At 37.6% G+C, this 14,983-nt stretch overlaps 1 protein-coding gene across 2 annotated transcripts in view; it reads right to left on the bottom strand.

Moving 5' to 3' along the window:
• The window catches only part of LOC107087798 (stromal interaction molecule 1-like), a 35,963-nt gene that overhangs the window by 3,702 nt on the left and 17,278 nt on the right, over positions 1–14,983 (bottom strand). For both annotated transcript variants that reach the window (XM_015379561.1, XM_015379562.1), the window contains exons 6-11: positions 14,605–14,720; positions 7,598–7,775; positions 3,729–3,906; positions 2,080–2,247; positions 1,839–1,939; positions 1,513–1,742 (exon numbers count right to left, since the gene is read on the bottom strand). In XM_015379561.1, coding sequence (XP_015235047.1) covers positions 1,513–1,742; positions 1,839–1,939; positions 2,080–2,247; positions 3,729–3,906; positions 7,598–7,775; positions 14,605–14,720 — 971 coding nt within the window. The remainder of the gene's footprint in view (positions 1–1,512; positions 1,743–1,838; positions 1,940–2,079; positions 2,248–3,728; positions 3,907–7,597; positions 7,776–14,604; positions 14,721–14,983) is intronic.

Raw genomic sequence — 14,983 nt, 5'->3', positions numbered from 1 at the left:
AAAAAACACCACTTATTTCATATAATTTCAAACTAAGAAAGCAAATAAAACGATTAGAATTCATGGACCGTGAATGTCATTAATAAAAAACTAGATGTATAGAGAAGGGGGTAGTTATAAATAATAGTAAGGTTCCCAGTTGAACAGCATAAGAAAATTTTGCCGTTTGTTCAGCTGTGATTGACTACATACAATTCATGCGTATTTTGAAATCAAGGGTATGGGTCAAAGGAAGAGGCGATTCGAAGAATAAACTTGGGAATGAATGAAAGCCAACCAGTATATTTCCACATGAACTGGCAATCTGAAGCAATAGGCCACAGGTCACTGACTCGCCGCCCCGGCTGCATTGTGCGATCTAAATAAGGCCAATGAGAGAGTTTTGGAAATCAAAAAGAAACAAAGGTGGTGTAAATGGGAAAGGGAGTGAGAAAGGAGGGTTTAATTAATATTTTTTATGACTTTCACGCGTTAACAATTATGAGCTAACACTTCATGTTTCGCTGAAACAGTTTCTGATCATTTGACAAAACAATTAATTGGTTAACTTAGCTGAACTGTGTGATGTGCTTGCACTCAGACTAATCCAGGTTAGAGAAAAAGATGGAAATGTATGTAATATTTCTGTGTCTGATGTCAAACCTAAACGATGATCTGAGAAATTACCACACGCAAAATTGTTCTCCAAGTTGTACTAAACCAGGAAAGCACGTTAAAATTGCTGCGCCAAAATATGATCAGAACCAAAATGATTTTAGTAAGTATATTTTTTACTTGACAGTTAATTTTTAAAAAGAAAAAAAGGTCATACAAGGCCTTTTTTAAAATTGGCCCCAGGTTTAAGTAAAAACACTTAAATGGTGGGGAAAGGAAAAAAAAAAAAAGAGAGAGAGATGCACCATGAAATTATTAGATGAATGTGGCCCTGACCAGTGATAAGCCAGGAAACAAAATCTGGGGAAAAAAAGCAAAGAAGCAAGTGTATGATTTTTAATTATGTTTTTTTTTTTTTTTTTTGTCTTTTTTTTATTTTCCCAGTTAGTAAAAATCACCTAAGAGGTTCCAGGTTGTGGTAACATCATCCTTTCACATTGGCTTGGTGTATATTGTTAAAAATAATATTACTTAACTACTTAAAAAAAAAAAAAAAGACAGAGGAGAAAAAGGTTTTATGCTGTTTTTGCTATATTAGTAAAAAAAAAAAAAAAATCAGCTAAATGACTGAACAGTGCATCTGTACAAAAAAACGTAAACTGCAACGGTGTCAGAAGACGACAGTTACTTCAACTTACATAAACAACTCAAACAACAATTACTGATGAACATTTTCAACCTAAAACCATCATTGCCTGGGAGGCAGGAAGACAACTTCCAGGAGATATTGAACAAGATGTCCCAATTGTCATGCTGGGTGATTATTTTTCTTTTATTTCTCCATCACAGTCTTTATCTGTTTAGGGATTCGTCTACTACTCCCCACACCTTGGAGCACAGATTCAGAAGACCCCTTACATTGCAGAGTTCCAGGTAAAATCCCTTCATCCAAGTCGTCCATATCGTCCGACATGACAAAGTGCTGAGGCGTGGCTCTGCCGCCCATGAAGCTGGCATCAAGGTTGAGGGCTGAGGCCAGTGAGGGAAGGCCTGGATTATTGACTATAGTAAAGCCTGTGAGCACCTCTATCTGCTGCCAGCGGTGCAGCCTTTCCCTCAGAGCAGCAGTCACCTCACCGAGGGCTTGCCTGCAGAGTTATAAATAAAAACATATATAGGAATGCTGGAAATTAAACCCTGGGCTACTTTCTAACAAAGTCTTGCAATGTTGTTGTTTGACTTACTTTGCAGCCAATATTTTATGGTCCACATCATCCAGTGAGGAGCTATGAGCCACATGGAACGTCCCAAATAGAGTGTTTCTCTTTTTCTTTATCTTCTCTGCCTGTGAAAAAGCCCCAAAAAGCTGAGCTTGGTTCCAATAATGTAAGTGTTTGAATAATTCAGAAACATCTACAATAATGAGGCCACCACTGTCTTAATCTTTACTAAATGGCATCTTATTGACACTTTGGTTTTGCTTACCCCTTCTTTGGCCACCAGGAGCTGCCGTTCAGCATTTTGCTTTTTGATGTTGTAGTACTGCACCTCTACCTCATGGGTAAGCTGCAGCCACTTCTGCAGAGGCTCTGGTGGTGACCAGCCACTCCGGGACTCCAGCTCCTTCTCAGCTTTCTTCAGAGCCATGCGCACCTAGAACAACATGATAAGGATAAATGTGGCGCACAACAATAATAAATAACTTTTTTTCCCCCTAAATTTCATTAATTTCAGTGACATTAAATTAAATTTCAATTTATATAAAATATAAATGTGCCATCTAAAAACAACAAACCTGATTTGATTTGTGCAGAGCTGCACAAATTTGCCAATTTGCAACTGGATAAATCTGTCAAGTATTTTTTTTTTCCTCGATTAATCGATTAAAGAAGACTTTTTACGAAATTAAACCAGCTGAAACTCAAGCTTTTCCACTTAAGGAGTTCTGGATAGAGCATATTGACAGATATTTCTTTTATCTTAATGCAAAATGTTTAAATAACTTTTTTTTTTTTTTTTACAATTTCCACATAATTACTGCTCTAAGTGTGTTTCTCTGTCAGCTAAAGGCATGTTTCAGAGTCTCTACACCAGTGTTGTTTTTGACAGCCATCTTAGATTTAATCTTAGTCTTCAGGACGAAAACTATTATTAGTTTTAGTCGCATTTTAGTCATTACAATAGGTGATAGTTTTAGTTGGTTTTAGTTGACTAAAACTTAAAAAGGTTTTAGTCAGTTTTATGTTGCAAAAAAAAGTTAAACTTCACAATCAGATTCTTTAACAGACTGACAGCTCTAGCCTAGATACTAAAATTGCTGGGTATAGAATGCTGCTGTGTAGATCATCATTGCTGTTGGGCAGAAAACTTTGATTTATAGAACTCTAATAAACTTTTTTATGAATTAATGCCCTACTTTATACAAAAGTGTCACACAAAAACTGTGAAAGAAGCATATCGTATTCAACACATCATAATGGTTAATATAGCAGTCAGACAAGCTAACAAAATATGCAATAAAGGAATGGTTTTAGACATACAATGTTCCCAAAGCAAACACTTCCTGATCTACCATGAATTATGCATTACACACATCAATCAATCTTCATTACTCCAAAAAAGAAAATAACATTCTTCTTTCTACTTTGGCAATTGTGGCTATATTTTTTCAATTTGCCCCTTGGTTACTGCTGGTGAGGGGTCAAAGTAGATATAAAGAAAAATACAGAGAGAACCTAGATAATTGCCAGGTAATGCCATGCCAATCCAGACCTAAACTGAATGACTATGCTAACTAAACTGTTGAAATATTTAAATGAAACATATCTTGGACCCGGATCCTTGTACAGACTTTGTTTAATCAGAGCTTCATTTGGCATCAATGCATTTTATCAACTTGAACATTAAGGATAGAGATCAGTATATGCTTTGTTTCAAAGATAAAACTGAATTATTCAGAACTGAAGTGTAAATAATTGGGTTTGAATCTTTAACATGGTGCAACTACACATCATATATGCACTACGGGCAGTGGTAATCCTGATACCAATATCGTGCACACAAAAGAGTGAGAATGGATATGGTTGGTTACTTGCACTAGCACTGTGATGTGGAAAATGTCACGACTGAGGTACCTGTTCTAGCTCTTCTTCTGCATACTTCTGCCGACTCAGCTCATTCTCAGAGCCTTCTCGCAGCTCCCTCAGTCGCTGAGCTTCTTGCTTTGCAGCATTTATCTCATTCCTCAGCTTTTGCTCCAGGGTCACCTTCTCCACTTCAACAGACCGATGCTCCTCCTGGGCAATCTGCAGCCTGAAAGCAGGATCAGGGAACAGTTAACTTTTGTTTTATTTTAACTTAAAGGCAAGTCATAGTGGAGACTTCCAAAGCTAAAAAAGGAAATCTTGCTGTATCAGTATGGTTGATATGTCCTGAGATTACATGGAAGCATTTGAGTGCCACCTTTGTGTGAAATGTGAGCACTGCATCAGCCGTGCAACACCGGAAATAATGGCTGACATGCAAAAGCAGAGCACTGTGCTCAGCTGGTAAGCTGCTCACAATAAACTGACATCAGAGAGAGCTGAGCCAGAAATGGAAACAGCTGTCAGTGAGTAACCTTAGAATAGCACAGTGTGACTTCAAGTCTTTATGTGTTCTTTGATACATGGGTTAGTTTCTAAGCCAGATACATTTTCTGCAAAAAGCACATTCAAAAGTAAAAACTTTTTACTCATGGCTTTAAGGAGATTAATTTTAAAGTGAAAAATAAACATAAAAAAAGCACAAATAGTATTCACATATGGGCCTACAGGCTAAGGTTTGTTGCAAGGTTAAACATATAAGGTAATTCATCCTGCAACAATGGCAGCAATGTCATTCAAATCTCTGAGGAAGTTTATTTTTAAACTAATTTGTTTAAGTGCAGTTCATGGTTTTGGGCACTAGGGAGCAGCAATCTTCCCAAGTTTTATTAAACAGAACAGCAGAGGCAGCAGAGGAGGGCAGACAAATGAAAGCCGACCAGACCACCAACTATGGAAAAGTGGCTAGTTGGCAGTCCAGCTAATGCATTCAACCCTGACCTTAACTGAACTATAGCAGCGACTTGGACAATCTGCAGCACCCAGAGAAGAGAAAATGCTGCTGTTTAGCATGCAGAGCCAAGCCAACAAGGCAAAGCTCATTTTTTCCTGGTACCAGGAAGTGGTAGTAACAGACAATAACACTTATAAATGTGCATGCCAAATAGCTTTTAAATAAGCACTCCTTGTTCCTACTATTTTTCAGGTGTGTGTGCATCCCACTCCACAATTTAAATCTATATCCAAATGTGGGTGAATTAGCACCACAGCCAACATACTAAGCAGTTGTTCTTATCACTATCTCCCACCACAGTCGTAGTTCTGTGGCAGAGGAAATCCTGCTCTTATCAAAGCTCCCGCTTGCAGTCTCCTAACAGGGAAGCCATGTCTGACCCTGGCTACTTGATACCAGCAGAGGATCTGCTTAAAAGAATGGAAAGAGAGCAGCTGGCAGCAGGGATCAGAGAGAAAGGCTCTACCACACAGAGGACATACCTCATTTTTCTCTGATATAAAAACATGCTAGACCCACCTTACTGCTAGCAGATTTACAATGTGTTAAGTATGAAATATTAGTATTCATTTTGATAATCGATAGCTGTAAACATGTGCAAAATATAATAATTATGAACACTGAGCTTCTACTACCGGGGAGATTTAGTCAAATGACTAAACAGCAGACAAACTATGATGCAATACAGAACCAAAAACTGCTGATCTGAATCAAATGCAAACTCTTCTATATCTGAGATGCAGCACAAGACAATACAAGCTGATTAAAGTGCTTTGCTACAAAAAAATAAAACATTATATCAACATTTTTTGTTGTGACAGAAACATAACATAATGAAAAGGCATTTCAATTGAGATAGACCTCCACAAAGGAGGCAAGAATGGTAAAGTGAGAGTCATCGGCGATGCTAGATTCTTCTATTTTATTGCAACACATTTTGCCGCATTTATAGTTGCATTTATTTTTTTAAACTATGTTTCCATCAGCTTTGAAAAATTTAGGTGCTGAACATTTGCCCTTTCTTCTTTGGAAAATAGATTAAGCTCATTTCGACTGGATAGAAGGTGTTTTATTACCTGGACCCACATTGGGTCTCAACTATGTCTAGTTTTAATGTTCCTGCTTAAAATATTCTGACGACCTTGTGATTCTTCCCAAGCTATGTAGTAGTTGGAATGGTGTGTCTAAGGTGATGTGTGGGTTTTTTTTTTTTTTTTTTTGCAACTCATGTGACTCATTGTATAAGCCATAATGTTTTTTATGGCTCTAGCCTATCAGACCATCTTCTCCCACATCTTTGCTTTGTTTACTACATGCCTCATGGCAATATGCAAAGTTCTTTTGCCTCTTATTACTATTTTAGCTTGTACTATCCACATACCTTTTTTCACTTTGCTGTTTATTTAAGTATACTAGTATGTATCTTCCAATGGTACCACAAGTTTTGAGTAGAAACAAGCTTGTGCGGGTAGGCAGCCTGAGGCACCACTACTCTTCATTCAGGGTCACCAAGAATCAAGGCGGGCATTAGGTAGTCGTGTTTCGAAGATACTTGTTCCGTAGACCATAGAATAAATTATATTTATTCTAATGCAACATTACATGATCTGAGCTTTTTTTCCTCAGTTCAACAAACTTAAAATAAATAACTGTCAAAGTGTTGGTCTCTTTTTTTAAATGTTGCAAGCATTTCTAAGAAGAATCTGTGTAGAAAAGGTAGCAACATTACATCAAACTATCAAGGATCAATAATACTGTATTTTACTGTACTTATTTCATAAACCAAGACTTAATTTCATCTTAAAAACCTTAAATAACCACTGCACAGACAGCCAGGTCAAATAATGGGCATCTAATATTAGAGCAAGAAAATCTTGGATAACAAAAAATGCCCTGACCTGTGCAGCTAATGGCCGTAAGTATCCTTTTAAGGTATAGGAAGATCAAAGGCAGGCTTTGAAGCACATTCTCAAAATTCCTCCCAGTAATTTACCAAAGTAGATCCACAGATCCAAAAGGATGAAGCTTCTTTATATGTTTTTGGTGGGTTTTATTACCTTTAGTTATCTTAGCAAATGGGCCAACTAATGTTTTGTTCTAGTCTAGTGAACAACTTGAAATCAACAGAACAAGCCAACCTCACACCTTTAAGTCACATAAATAAACTATTCTACAACCAGCAGCCCAGATAAAGCTACATTTGAAAGGGAGTTGCTGTTTAATCTGTAAGAAATAATTACAAAGAGCCAACCCCCTATTTTATTTAGATTATTCTATTATATTACTAGCATATATATTATCCCCTTATTTGAGTATGCTATTAATAACTACAGTCTGGTATTTAAGAAAACATGTGATGACTAAGGGTCTATTTAGAGGTGGTTCTGATTTTCCATCAGAGATACCTAGCTCTTGCCCTGCTTTTAAAGTTTTGGCAATCTGGATTAAACTGCTGCAGGTGATTTTCCTCTAAGAAAAAAAAAACAGATATTTTCCCCAATTTATGTTTTGTTTGTTTTTATTTCCAGCAGACACCATGCATATATCAAATAACATTTGGCTATTATTATCATCAGCATTAACAGCTACCTTTCCCCTACATTCTGTAGATTCAGTATGGGAGTATGGCTATTTCCAGCAATCCTGACTATATTTGAACCTAGCTTTTGCTAGATGGATAATGGCACGATATAATATGTGAAGTGTTGTTTATTTATATAGCCATTTAAAGAATAGCTTACATTTTTGTTATTACTTATACACATATGTGGGCTTTAAGTTACCATTGACAATAAAGGATAGATGAACAAACAAGATGTAGATAATATAATATTCAAGTTACGTGGAACAGAGACTCATGTATCATGTAACCGTTTGCCATGTGGGTGGTAGGAAAAACCCTTACTTTTGCTGTAGATCATGCAAACTCTGCTCAGCACGCTGCAGGCCTTCCAAGTCCTTCATCATTTTCTTCATATGGTCCTTTGAGTAACGATTCTGTATGTAGGCAAACCAGCAGCCTCCCATTCCTATGACTATTGACACCACAAGCATGAAGTCCTTCAGGTGGTTGTGTCGATTCACTATAGAAAAGAGACAAACCCAAGTTTATTTTAAACTGATAGGTAATAAACTCATTTTCTAAAAAACAAACAAAACAAAAAAAAACATTCTATGTGACATCAGAACGTCATATGGAGGGAAAAAAAAAAAGGTTTGGTAACGACAGGTGAACTTAGATTCTGATAGATGTAAAATAAGACTGCATTTCATTTGAGAATAAAGACGTCTAGAATCATTTGTGCTGATGCTTTATGGAGCAACGTTGTCTGTTGGTACTGGACAACTGTTTTATCAAGTCAATAGTCAATCTACTGGGAAATTATACAGCACTTCATGCTTCTGCTACCATCAAGCTTGACTGGAATGCCTATAACTGGCACCAATGTGCTTGATGGCCATCAAACTTGCCTGAGCTAAAACCGATAGAGAAGCCATGGTATAAAAATCAAGAGGAAGACGAGAGTCAAACTAGAGCCAGGAAAGAAGATATGCTTAGTGCTGATATTAAAAAGGCAAACCAGTCATCTTTGAAACCTCAGCAGGCGGTCGCCTTCATGTCATGCCAAACTAATAGTTATTTATGCACATAATCTACACAACAGTTTCACCTTTTTTATTTAACTCCTATAACTGCAGTTATCTGCATCTTGTGAGGTATAAGTAATCTGGATCACATGTTATAGCACTTGAACAATGTGCAAGTTTCAAAAGGATGTGGTGTAAGGCACGCATTTCCAACCCAGTGCAAGAAGTGTTGTGGATTGAAACAAATGGGGTCAGTGTCGCAAAGTTTAGGTTGTGGCAACGGGGGCTAAATGCAAAAGACCACAACAGAGACAGGTCAGGACAGCAGAGGCCATTTCAGTCTGAGAACCAGAGCTTGTATTCTGCAAAAAAGTGTTTGTTGATTAATGCAGGGTGCATTGGGACATTTTATTTAAATATCAACGAGTGTGTTGTGATCCTGCCAATGCCAAAAAATAAATGTTAACTCATTGGAACATGTGCCTTTAAAAAGCAAAAAATAGGTTTCAGGTGACTGTCCTGTCAAAGACAGAAATTGTAGGGTTAATCTGTGTCTTTTGCAAATGAAGCACTAGAAAAACTAGTCACGAAAACTTGCCTTTTGCAAGTTGCAAGCTGAGGGAAATTTTCTTCTTGCAAAACCTGATTTAAAGCAAGCAGGAAAGACATGTCAAAATGATACTATTTACTTCCTGGAGTGAGACTTAAGATAAGGTGATTTTGTGGAACAGAATAGAAAAATTCCTGAGGAAATGCCCCAAAGAAATATAGAAGATCACTCTTGACTGTTTTTTTCAGTGCCAAAAATGATCATGTTTAAATACAGAAAATATTAAAACCCTTGAAAGCATAAATACCATTATCATCATAACTAACCTTTTCATTGTGTTTTTAGAGTTAAGGGCGGATTTTACTTCGGCGACCGCACACATCAAATATCGCTTCCGCCTCGTCGCAAACCAGTTTTGCTGGTATGCTTCTGCAACGTCGGTCTGGACAGCACTTTCCCGCCAAAGCTCAAGGGGGAGCCTACTCAAGAACTCGCAAGAACTTCGGCGGATGGTCACAAGAACTTCTTCGGTGGCGCCGGCGGGAGTATTTATTTTCCAAAACAACATGTCTGAGGCATCGAACAAGTGGTTGTACTTCCGACCCTCCTCGATCAACCTTTAGTCGTCGTTATCCATTGTTTTTATTACTCCTCGGTTTTTAAAAATGGCGTGCCCCAGCATCAAATCGAGAAGGACGACCACACAGACAGCCGGAAAGGCATACTATTGACCAATCACAGCTGCTTTTTGTCTGTGCACTTCCACTTGAGGTCTGTGCGAGTATGAGACCATCAGACGTTTAGTCAGGATTTTTTTTTTAGGTGCGCGACGATGGTTGCAGAACCTATGGACCGGGGGCGTGGTCGTGCACAGAGACAGATTTGACGGTTGCAGAGGCTATGCGTCAGAAGTATAAAGTGGCCTTAATCCTTTTTGGGCCCTGCCCTTAAACCAGATATGTGCCTTAACCTGTGAATAATGATAGCACCTTTGTTACCACATCATGGAGAAAACAGAAAGATATTGAGGGGACATCTGACCTCCTTTAGCAACACGGATAAGATGCAGAGAGCAATACCCATGTAGGAAATGATCTCTTTTTTGGAAACCCCTTTCACCATAGGATTATGAAACTATTGGAATCTAGGATTAAGGGACGTAACAACCAAAAACCCTAAGGCATTGTTACAAAGAACAGTCCACAACGAATCTACCCCAAATAGTTTGAGTAGGAAGACAAAAATCAGATCATGAGGCAGATATAGTGTGCATAGTGCTTTGCAATACTAAAATTGGATACACTGCTATTCCGTAATGGTTTAATTTGCAATATATTTTGCAACCCTAGTTAGCACCTTATCTTTGTTCTGTCTATACAAAACATTCGCAGATGATGTCAACACGCTGTTAAACCAATAACTCTTTCCAAATAACCTCCAGCATCTTTAGCCCCGATAAGCTTTAATGTAACTGTTTATTTACGCTGAGCCAAATGAAGGAGAAAATATCTAACTTCAATTACAGACTAACTGTATAAGTACTTGAATTTCTCTGTCTTTTTTTTTTTTTTTTTGATCAATCACTTGTGTAGCAAAAGTTTGAAGGGACCTTTTTCAGGGCCAAACTATTTCATGTGACAAACATAACATAACAAACTAGAATTTGAGCAGCATGAGGGAATGTATCCTAAGATCAACAGTTCTATCTGCTAAGATACTACAGCATAGTTAAACCATCACTAGTCGAATAAAAAATTACTATGTATAGAAAAGTGAGAACAAGATAACTTCTGCTTTTCAGACACTTTAATTGACTTCCCCCATGACCTTGGAAAAGCTGCAAAAAAAAATCTTCCAATTATAAGCTGTAAAGGGCTTTAAGTTACTTGATGTCATCATTTGGCAACTGACAACAATCACATAGGGTTTTCCCTATTCTAGATACTATACAGATGTCAAAAACAATTCAGGTTTTAAGCAAAACACTTTGCTTGATTGCAATACAAAATTTGTTATCTTTCTTAACTAGGGCAAAAAAAAAAAAGTGAAAATCAAGTCTTCATGTAGAATCGCATTAAGGTGTTACTTCCATTCTTAGCCAACAATAAACAACAGTGTGTGTGTGAGCATGTGTGTATATATGGATGATACAAGTAAATGTTACCTTAGAGAAAAAATAAAGGACCATGATGAATAACCTACTTCCATCTGCCCTGTTGTTTAGAGAACAGTCGAAAGTTATTACACCATTCTTACATACTTAGCAGAGTTTTTACGCCTGGATGGCCTTTCTGACAGACCTGGGATTCTAATCTGAGTCCCTCTGTATTAAAGTGCAAGGGTTTAACTTTTTCAACATCAGGGACTAAACAAAGGCTTTTACTGTACCAGGCTTCCTCAATTCTAAGCCTCGGGGTCCAGCGTCCTGCATCTTTTAGATCTATCTCTGCTTCCACACCTGAACCAAATTCCTTAATTACCTTCTTAGTATTCAGTTAAATTACCCTATTCTATATTACATAACAGTACAAAGAAGAATCTGTTCCATGCAAATGTATTCAGACAGCCCTGTACAACTTCCGCCTGTCTGGTCATTTTGCATACAACATTTTCTGTAGTAATCTTCCACAGCAGCCGATTAGGTTACTACAGGTTCCTACTTTTTTTCTTTTTCCACATTAGCCCCAAATCCCTTTAAAACAAAATGCACTGCTTTGTTTTGTGTTATGAATTAACACATATCAGCCAACAGCTTAGTTTACTACTATGTAGTGAAAATAAGTAGAACAGAGTGGCTGGCTAGTTATATTCTATATTCTCTCTTCATAGATGGAGCTCTGCTACTGATATGGATCGCTTCCTCTGTAGCTGTCACACGTCCTTGACAGCTATTCATAATACTCTGATCAATGTAATCTGCCATTATACTTTTAATCCCTATCTTATAAGCCATTAACAGTGCAATTTATACTGAAACGGCAACAAAGCTATGCCAATCAGTCCAAAATTTCTTTGGGTTACTCATTAAACAACAGTCCACCCCTTTAGACATTCTACTGCTCTGTACAGTCAGTATGTCAGCTGGACTATTTGTGGAAGCTAATTACTTTGAGCGGCTGTCAAACCCAGGCTGTCCTTGCTAATGTCTTCCTTCAGGTGTTTGGGAGGGAAAAACACAACCACAATAACACATGTCAGAAACAGACAGTAACACACTGTGTTCTTCTGCAAGCCTTGTATAGTGCAAATCCCTGCTTTCTTGCAAGGCTAATTTAATATTCTTTGAGTCAATTAGAAAGCAGATGAGCTACAACAATACCGAAAATCCAACCATACTGTACAAAATATTTTCAATCCTTTTTCTGCTATTTAACGTTATAACCACAATAAGAAAGTGTTGGGGGTTTATTTGGATAACAATGATGCAATTTCAACTGGATCTGACAAGTATGTAGTTAATAACTAATCCTTTTTGCATCTTTAGCGGAAGAACACCCTGTTCAATAGGGGTAATAACGTGGACAATTCAAAGTCTCTAAATGCAGAGGTTGGGCGATGACAGCAGAGAAAGAGAAAGGGGATGACTATTGTGTTTATCAGTGACAACAGAGAGTCAGTCAGAAAAGAGACACAGTTTGGTTAGTCACACCCTGAAACTGATACAAAGGGTACCGTATATCAAAAGAAGGGTGGCTCAAAAAATACATGATTGGGATGGAATTTTATACCCTGATAATACAAAAGGAAAGAACAATAGCTGTACTGCAGGACTGTTCTTTATAAGTATGAATTTATAAAGCCAGGTCTAAGCCAGCCTCATTTGACCTTTGACCAAATTTCACCAACTTTAAGTGCCTCTCAAGCAGGTGGGCATCCAGAATCCCAAATATGGAGGTTTGAATCACTTTAGTATTTTAACAACAGATTGTGGCTCAGCTTCTTACAAGTGCTAAATGCTTTCCTCAAACCTTGGATATAAATCTCTCCCGCAATCTCTTCATTTGCTTAATGCTTAAATATTTTCAACTTTGATTTTAAACAACTTCAGTGATGACACAACATTTTGTCTATTTAAACAAAAGAGTATTATACATGTCAATGTTCAAGGTTCTTAAGGTGCAGTGGAGATCTTGGAAAAACGGTTCCAGCAAGCTACATTTCTGAACAACCCTTCGGAGCACTCCTCGAAACCAAGCAATGCCGGCAAAACATGTTCGCTTTTATTATGCTGGTGCCTGCAGTTTGGATTACGGACATGAAAAACGCCTTCCAGCCGCCGTGGCAAACTGCAAGGAGGCGACCGGGCCATAGGCTGCTATTGAATGGGATTCCTAGTGACAGTTCACCACCGGTGTACGGGGTCTGAGCGGCTCCCACAGACATAATATTTGAAGGCAGGATGAACTGACTGCACTGACAATGTTTTTCAGGTGGACTTTCTCACTTCTAAATAGAATCATTAATGTGTCAGGGTATGCGCACAGGGGGGAGGGACAAACAGACGACCATGATTGACGTGTCAGGAACCAATCGTGAAAAACGGACCGTCTTTTGTGATTGGTTGGGGTTATTCATTGATTTCTTACTGTAGCGGTGAAAATTTATTTTAGTTTCACTTCCAGACCTTCTATTTCACTGCTTGCTAAGCAGCTGTGGGGAGATCTTTAAGCCACATGGTAAAAATGTAGAAAAGATCTCCTACTGCACCTTTAAGGAGAAATCAGTTCAAGATTGCCTCTAAATAGTCAACTGAGATCTCATGAAATGTTCTCTCCCTGAAGTAAGTTTGTTTAGCTGTGCAAGACTCTAACTTCACTCTATACCTTTAAACCATGTTGAGCTTTCCTCAGTAAGCATTACATAGTTCGAACTCCTAAAGAATCAACCACCCGGACCCCTTTTTTTCGCTGTGCAAACCCAGGTGAGAGGCAAGGATGGGGAGAAACCAGAAGAGGAGAATGCCAGGTCCATTCTGTGAGCGAGACATTGGTATAAACGGACCAAAAAAAGGCCCCTACTTCCTGTTCTATCGCAGAAATTTTGCTGCAACAAGAGCAAAGTTCCAGGTGGTTCAGGAGACAGATATTAGCAGGACTAATATTACTGAATCTCCTGATAATATTGATATAAAATATTGCATAAATACATTTTTCAAAAAGAAATCAAAGTTGTGAGAAATACACACACACACACACACACACGCACACAAAAATCTGTGCTTTTAATTTTGAAAAAGCTTAAGAAAAAGAGTTTATCACTGAAACAGATTTTGAATTTATACAACCGACTGACTTCCAGAGGATATTTAGTGAAACATGCTGATGCTCAATCACCCTGTAGAAGGTTAAGTATCCTGTTTAAACTCTATGGAGATTCACAACTAAAGACAAGCACAGGAGTTTATATACACTTTTGAAATATGAAACACAAAACACAGTAAACTGTGCCATTAAATTTTTTCAAAGATAACTCTGCCACTAAAGATTGCTATTTTTTTGTGCTTGATATAGGCAATATTGGTCAATGGATAAATATTTTTATTCAGTGTGTAACCATGCAACTCAAAGTGGACCTAAGTGATATCCAATTGAGTAACCTATTAAACTGTTGAAAATCAAATATCTATCCCAGGAATATAGTTTTTTTTTTTTTTTTTTTTTTTATAGCACATAGCAACACAAAATGCACAGAGTACAACAATTTATATATAATCTTTGACATGTTAGACTAAAAATTGCTACAATGGAAATAAAAAAAAAGAAACAAATACATACTTAGGGGGGGTCCAAAAAGAACAGTGTCCAAAGCTTTGAGTTGTAATTTTTGCACATGGCTGCGATCCAGAATCTTCAGAATAGAGACTGTCAGAGTAGCATTCTTTACAGCAAGCCTGAGAGAAAGCAGACACATTTTTACTTTACAGGAAGTAGTGGGAAGGAAGACAACGTTATCCAATTTTTGTTTTCTCAGGTGATTCAAGACAATTTCAAACATATACAATCACATTTAAGAGCAATGATCATCAACAGTGATCATATTGTTTAAACATATAATTAAGGGAACTGATATTTAAGGTTTCTTTGAAACCTTGGTACAATGTTAGTAGATTAAAAGTAGTTACAAACCAGATATGGGATAATTTAGGTTAATTAA

Source organism: Cyprinodon variegatus, unplaced genomic scaffold (genome assembly GCF_000732505.1).
Source record: "Cyprinodon variegatus isolate N-32 unplaced genomic scaffold, C_variegatus-1.0 Scaffold194, whole genome shotgun sequence".
Lineage (NCBI taxonomy): Eukaryota > Metazoa > Chordata > Actinopteri > Cyprinodontiformes > Cyprinodontidae > Cyprinodon > Cyprinodon variegatus.
Note: the sequence above shows the minus strand (reverse complement) of the source record. Positions and strands in the feature narration are given on the sequence as shown.